General features: G+C 44.8%; 3 protein-coding genes across 3 annotated transcripts; 1 reads left to right on the top strand and 2 right to left on the bottom strand.

The window, feature by feature from the left end:
* Window positions 1-414: 414 nt before the first annotated feature.
* GLAREA_06601 (uncharacterized protein) lies at window positions 415-1041 on the top strand (the record flags this gene model as incomplete). The annotated part of the gene is made up of 1 exon (XM_008080549.1): window positions 415-1041. The coding sequence occupies one exon, from the start codon at window positions 415-417 to the stop codon at window positions 1039-1041; it is 627 nt and encodes a 208-aa protein (XP_008078740.1).
* A 684-nt stretch (window positions 1042-1725) lies between these two features.
* Window positions 1726-4580, bottom strand: GLAREA_06600 (uncharacterized protein; the record flags this gene model as incomplete). Its single annotated transcript, XM_008080548.1, has 8 exons — window positions 1726-1815; window positions 1865-2229; window positions 2286-2343; window positions 2391-2501; window positions 2549-2596; window positions 2641-3222; window positions 3454-3950; window positions 4001-4580. The coding sequence occupies 8 exons, from the start codon at window positions 4578-4580 to the stop codon at window positions 1726-1728; spliced, it is 2331 nt and encodes a 776-aa protein (XP_008078739.1).
* A 1204-nt stretch (window positions 4581-5784) lies between these two features.
* GLAREA_06599 (uncharacterized protein) lies at window positions 5785-6794 on the bottom strand (the record flags this gene model as incomplete). The annotated part of the gene is made up of 2 exons (XM_008080547.1): window positions 5785-5943; window positions 6102-6794. 2 exons carry the CDS (start codon window positions 6792-6794, stop codon window positions 5785-5787), a joined length of 852 nt encoding a protein of 283 aa, XP_008078738.1.
* Between the last annotated feature and the right edge of the window lie 466 nt (window positions 6795-7260).

The following is a 7260-nucleotide window of genomic DNA, read 5'->3' as shown; positions in this document are numbered from 1 at the left end:
TAAAAAGAATTCAAATAAAAAAGATTCAAATAAAAAAGTTTGTCGGTCGTCGCGAGCAGGATTTGAACCTACGCGGCCGAAACCATATGATATCTTATCTGCTTCGGTAAGGAAGCATTTCGAGTCATACCCATTAACCACTCTGGCATCGCGACATTTTACCTGATTGGATAAGCAAATTTTGAGTTATATAATCATATCTAGCGCAAAACACGTACGGCCCCACAACAAGCAATCACATCGGCAGAGATTCGGGTCCTTGTCAAGCTGTCATTGAAGCTTCAAGCCAACACTAGAATTGATGCTCACCTTAAATTGTAAAGGCAATCAACGGTGCATTTTTGATACTTTAACGGGAGAGTCCCATTGATTTTTTCGTATCAATTTAGTTTGCCGACACACCAGCATCCCACGATGCCGTCCTCGCCCTCTCCACCAGAAATTTCTTCTCAGACCACCACTACATCACCACCCTCCTCAATCGCAGCACAAGCTCAATTAATCCACACAGTATCTCTGATATCCGTCGTACTTTGCCCCGTAATTCTCGCTCTTCCGCCGCGGAAACTCGATGTCTACAGCATATTACTCGTCTCGGGGACGTTTGTAGGAGGAAACCAACTCGCGAGAGAATATACAGGTCGGAGCATCGTTCAGCGTGTACAAGAAATACCTGCGCGGTGGCCTAGCAGTGGCAAGGCGGAGAATGTAATAAGAAAGGAAACTCCCTGGCTAGGTACGGATGGGGCTCAATTAAAAACAACGAATCCTCTACCAATCGAGAGGAATAAACACGGTATCCTTGATGAATTACAAAAACAGAAAGCAGCCACGGGAACGTCTCAGAAACCGGAATGGAAGCAAGAACGAGATAAGAGAGAAATAGAAGCCGCGGAAGAAGGAAAGGGCTACGGGGATCTGATAACGGAACAAATCTGGGAAGTGTGGAATTGGGGCAGAGGGCAGGCAGAGGAGCTGAAGGAGAAGGACGAGGAGGTTGTGAGAGAGGCAAAAGATCATGAGAGGGAGAAGAAACAGTGATATTGAGCTTTAATAAATGCAAAGAGGTGCGTCACGACAGAGGTGTAAAATGGAAAGGCCGCCGGGAGAAAGGCATAATACAGTTGAACCAGGACAAATGAACGCCATCGGTCGCAGTAATTCATTCTGGAAGACGGAACGACTGCCGTCTACTAGCACAGCAACTGGCCGACGAAGAAAAAGATTGGAAACCATTTTGTATCGATATGGAAGGCATGTACTATTAATGTACCATCACTCGCGGAGGTCAAAATAGATGTCAGTCACTAACCCACTAATATTAGACGAAATAAGTCGACATCCAGTAGAGTTTAAAAAACCTTGTTTACTCATAATAATTGACGGAATATGTCATAATGTTCTAAATTGATGCACTAAATTACGATATTTCGTCAACCTAATCGAAGAAATATCGCGTTTCGACTGCCACTTATTTTGTCCACCGCGAGCATCACCCGACGCATTCCCCACGTGGCGAAAAATAATGTGCGTTACCGTCATGCACGGCCTCGTGGGAAGCTGTCACAGAGTGATTTAAATAAAACTCGATATAGAGCAAAGACAGGCGCCGACAGGTCGTCTTTAATTTCGCTAATCTTGTATAACCATCTCTCCATTCTTACTTCAAGCTCGATCACCCACATTCTATCTCGATCCCGAAGTCTTTCTTGGATGATTCAGAGATCAACCTATAGTTGTCACCTTGATCTGTGTCTTGTCAACTTCGAGAGCAACCTCTTGCTTATTTTTTGCGCTTTGTTCGATGTTACCGTTCTGCTCTAATATCAGTAATGACCGAGATGCCACAAACGAAGAAAGCTACCTGTTCTATATCAACACCCTCATCAAATGCCTGCCTTCTAATTCGAAGTCGCATCGTTTTGCTTGTGAGTTCCTTGGAGCGGCGGCCAAGTCGTATGGTGCCTCTCCATACCAACATGAGCGCATAAGCAATGAACCACCATTCCGATGGTTGTGGATTAAGATCTCTTCTCGGAAACACTTCAAGCTCTTTTGCCTTCTTTTGCCAGTTAACTCCTGAAGACTTTATCTTTGGTCTATTGGTATTCTCAGAATCGGTTGTCTCCGAATCATTCGCCAATCCGTCCAGTTTCAACTCCTCATTAGCCATTAAACATAGGATTTTGGCTCTCAAGCTATCGAATATTGGCTGACAGGTCGATATCACTAGCTTCAGATTAATACTATGAAGTAGGTCACCAAGCTGACAACCACCGTCACACCTAGAGGTGTTGCGAAGTCACGATGTCTGTCCGCGATGACAGGGAGACTCCAAAGGGACTATCGAAGTTAACAAAACAATTTCTCACTCGACATGAGGAACTTACTACGCAGAAAGCGAGAGGTGCAAAGAATATGCTGACGAATGTCAGAAGTCTGACATGTTCTGCCAAAATGCGAGACCGCCGCGCCTCAATCACACTGTTTGCGGAGAATAACTGTTCACTTGGTCAGACAAGGTTTGAGAAAGGGTCATTACACTCACTCCATCTCTCAATGCCTTGAATTCGTCGCGTTTCTGCTGGACCAGAGCCTGGACTACTCTCAGACGTTGAATCGCTCCATCCAGCCCTTGACCCTGAGTCGTCGCGCAGCGCATAGCTTCAGTCGTGCCTCGTCTCCTCTTGTTTCGATAAATTTAGCATACGACACGAACGGCGAGGTTCTCATTGTCGCCTCATAGTACTGCCGGATTCGACGCTCAAGATCATTGTTATTAGCCGAAACCTCGCTCCGGAACAAGAACAATTCAGAAAGAAGGTCTCCTAGATTCTGCTCCAACGAGCCCAGGCAAACGACAGCCCATGCGTAGATACTAGGCTTTCGAAATGCCTCATCGTCATACAATAAATCCACATACTCGTCGCTTTCCAGAAAGCTTATGTCGTCGTCATTATTACACTGTCGTAGCACATAATCTCGCAGTTGCAGGCTCTGCTTTTCGATCGTTTCATATATTTGGAGTACGATCTGGATCTTTGCGTCTTGGACGTCGTTGAATGGGGCGTGTCTGGAGCTCGCGTACTGGATCGGACTGAAGCGAGAGCCGTCTCCCAAGAAGGTCGCGTACTCGTAGAAGTTTGAAGGGGCAAGGATTAGGAAAGTGAAATCTGATTCTTCTTGATTGGATGTCGCCGAGGAGTTTTCGGATATCAGGACCTGGTAAAGCTGTTAGCTTCGCATTTCAATCCCGCTGTTATGGTGGCCAATATAAGTAGCAGTCGAGACCCGGTGTCGTTTCAATCTAGTTTACGTGAATCTGCCTATGATTTTCAGTAAATATGAAATGCAATGACTCTTTAAGACTTACTGAATCTGAGCTGAGAGTATGGCATAGAGGTCGACAGGCCATCGACACTTTTATTGTCCAGCGCGGGATTGTGTGCTTACAGTAACACTTTTAAGTCTGAACCGCTTCTTACTACTATCAAAAGTTCCACTGGGGCCAATTCTCTGTTTCCAATCTTCCTCAACCTTCAGCGTAGGCTTAAACATCGTCGCATGAAACAGAGGCTGGAAACTCCTAGTAACATCCTGATTAATACGACCTAGTTGATCTTGTCTTGCACACGTCATATGTTGAACCAACATATCTCGCACTTGTCCAGTTGGTCTGAAAGTATGATCGACGAGTTTTTCGGTGGTTTTCTGGTTGTGAAAGTCGGCGAAGAGGATGGGACATAGCTTTTCTGCTTCTATTTTGTTGTCGGCCCATTCGAGGTGCGAGAATCCCTCGCAGACACTGAGGTTGGTTAGTGCGATGCGGAGACGAGGATCGAGTACGGACATTACTCTTGCCCATGGGAGGACTATCGTGGGCTGACCAGAGAGTCGCGGGTCTTGGAAGTATGATATCGAGCATGATTTTCCTTCGCTGGATGATATTTCTCGAGCAGAGGGGTCAGTTTGAAATATATCGAAGGCTTGATTGACTCACGTCTCGGTGTTACATCGACCGTAGGATCATGTATTGGACTCAAAGAATAATCGAGAATATCAAAAACAACTGGCACTCCCAAACAACCATCCCCGTATGCACGATTGACCTTGGAAATCCTGACTGTCTGCTTCTCTATGGCGTCCAAAATAGTGGTCACTTCGTCAAGTGGAAGCTTTTCAAGATAGCTTTGCGAGAAAGGAAGTGGAAGTCGTCCATCTGGCCGGATTCGCATGCCGCCAGCGACAACGTTCTTGTACCGCTGTAGATTCTTGACGTCGGTGGAAATTACGCCGTTGATTTCTGGTTCGGGGATTTCTTCAATGTGGATGAGCGGATGATCCTGTCGATGACCGAGCGTAGCGATTCTATCGCTGCTATGTGTGCGCACGAGTGGTAACCCTCTCTTGACCGTTTTGCTAGCGTCGGTGGACTGTCCATCGTCGTCTTGCAGTATTGCTTTTTGTTTATGCTGTATTTGGGGTGTTGGCTGTTGCTGTTGCTGTCTTAGCAAACTCTTGATGCTGTACAAAGCATATAATATGCCAATGAGCGCTTGTTCTGATGTTGGAGAGTCCATACTGTGCAAGCAAGCACTTGCAAGTTTTCTTCAGAGCATACTCTGAATATTTTTCACTGTCGGTGCCATCTTGCATCAAGGGTATATGAGGATGAAGAAATTCGCCCCTATCTCTGGCTTTTTGATCAAGTGTGGTAGAACAAAGCTGCGCCATGAAATGCAGAGAACCAGACGACTTCCTCAACATTTCTTTCGTAACACGCTGTTTAGAACTTCAAGCACTACTCCCGGCCTTCAAAAGCCGATACTTGTTTGCCATGATTTACGTATCGGATTTCTAGTTCATACTTGGTATCATAGGCCATTCAGGTTGCCGCCACACATTTTGAGCGCTACGAGGCAGCCTCTTACCCAGGAAGCTACAACAGCGCTGTGACAACCTCGCGGTGGACAAAATAAGTGGCAGTCAAAACACGGTATTTCTTGGATTAAGTTGACAAAATATCGTTATTTAGTGGATTAATTTAGGACAATATAAGATATTTCGTGTATTATTTTAAGTAAATAAGACTTCTTACGCTCTATTCGAAGTCGACTTATTTAGTCTAAGATTAGGGGGTATGTGACTGACACTTATTTTGTCCTCCGCGAGACAACCCACATCGAATGAGCATTACCCAGCACAAGTCACCGCATGACACCAGCTCATCTCAACCCGTATTGTCTCAAGTATTTCCCCAGAACCATACTAATTAGGCAATTGTCGAGTTTCATGTTCTACTTTTACCGCCACGTGCAGATCTCGTGCGAGCTTGGCCGATATGTCTCACCACACATATGTTGTGAACTCTATGCAAATGGACATATGAACTGTCCATACTGCATTCCTTCCGCACAAGTGGGCTATTAGCTTTAGTTAGTCTTGAGGTTGTGATAGCTCTTTTACTGACACTAGGCTACACGTGGGGTGGGTTAAAGATTTTCTTTCACTGAGGATGATATACAAAATATCCAATGTTTTGTCGACATGATCGACTAAATATCACGTTTCGAATGCCTAATTATTTGTCCACCGCAAGGTCTATTACGATGATCTACGGTCGGTCTTATATCCCCTCGGAACAAGCTAAACATAGAAAGGAAATCAGGCCGTTTACAGGTTATCGTGTCTGATTTTTTCCTACTATTAGAAATTGTGTTCCTCCTTTTCCCCAAAAATTACATGGTTGTAAGGTCTTATATAACTTTGATCAGTTCAACATCATTAATCCTCATCTTCGCAAGATACCTCTTCTGCAGTTGGTGCCTTTAAATCCTCCAGAATCAACTTCAAGCCCACTTTCGACCGTCGTTGAACGTGTTCCGGATCCTTCTCGTCCACCATCAAGAACTCCATCCACTTTGCCAGATGCTCTTCGGCGCTCTGACGTACTCCCCCTTCTCGCAATCAGCCTCCACAGACTTAACCCAGCATTCCCGCCGAATAGCTCTTGCAAATTCGCCGTAGCCTGAAACAAAACCTATTCCTTCGAAGATCACATTTTCATAAAATCTTCCAATTAACATAATAACCCCGCATACCAAGAAGTTCCAAGCAACTGGTCCATAAGAGGTTTGAAGTTGATAACAGAAGAACATTAAGGCGATCTTGGCCAAATGAATTGTAGCCCCAATCTCCACAGCATAGTAAGGCGAGAACATATGAAAAGGGTTCCCCAGGTAGGCATCTGGATCTGCGATATATCGTATGAGAAAAGGGATTCGCATCTCTACGACTCCAAGGCGCCTCTCTTCTGGATCCCACACCATGTTGATTTTGCCGAAATAGAAGTCTTTGCGGAAGTTCTCCTTTAGAGTACTCCTGTCGTCCATTAACCCAATGTTCGCCGCACCCTTCCAATAATTTGGCTTGATCAACGCGAACGATTCCCAAGTAGTCGCGACATACACTAGGAGAGCGCCGATTACGAGAAATGTGTCGTTGTACCATTGCTCCTCCGGCTCATCGAGATAGCAAGCCAAAATCATTATCATAATGCAATCTACTAAGCATAACAATCTACGATGGATGCGGCGCATCTCCATGAACCGTGGAACAGCTAGCAAGTCTTTGAACTGTTTGCGAATTTCTAACTCATCGTCGATATTGTTGTTCTGTTGCGTTTCCAGAGTAGCGGCTTTGGGGGAGTCTTGATCGTGTGGAAGTTCGAGGTGTTGAATCGAGACGGCTTTTTCGTCTACGATGCTGGAGACCGATTGATATGGTGAATCCATAACTGTGTATAATACGATGGTAAATGATTGATGAAAGTTTTGGGAGAAAGACGGTTTCAAGGGAGGAATGAAAGGGATGATGCGGCTGTATATATAACCTGGTGAGGGTCAGAAAATGTTAGTCGACGGGAGTGGTGGGGACTAAAACTGAAAAATGACGATAACACAAGAGTCTAAACCACTTAGCTCATGGTCGGCGGACGACGAAATCTTTCATTCGCACTAAGTAAGGATTTAATTATATCATAACCTAAAAGTGCATATTTCAAAACTTCAAGAGAATGTTGGTACTTGACCACGTGACGAGAATCTGAAAAGGATCTTACCGTGTTTGCTTCTTGAACAGCGACAATAACATGCATTAATCAATCTAGTATACTTTTATATATCATGAATAATGATTTCAGTAGTTTCTTCCCACCAATTCAAGATCACTCAGCAAGGTGGTGTTTTGTGGTGCGCAAGT

This window comes from Glarea lozoyensis (assembly GCF_000409485.1).
Source record: "Glarea lozoyensis ATCC 20868 chromosome Unknown GLAREA14, whole genome shotgun sequence".
In the NCBI taxonomy this organism is placed as follows: Eukaryota; Fungi; Ascomycota; class Leotiomycetes; order Helotiales; family Helotiaceae; genus Glarea; species Glarea lozoyensis.
The sequence above is the reverse complement of the archived record's forward strand: the minus strand, read 5'-3'. Positions and strand labels throughout refer to the sequence as shown.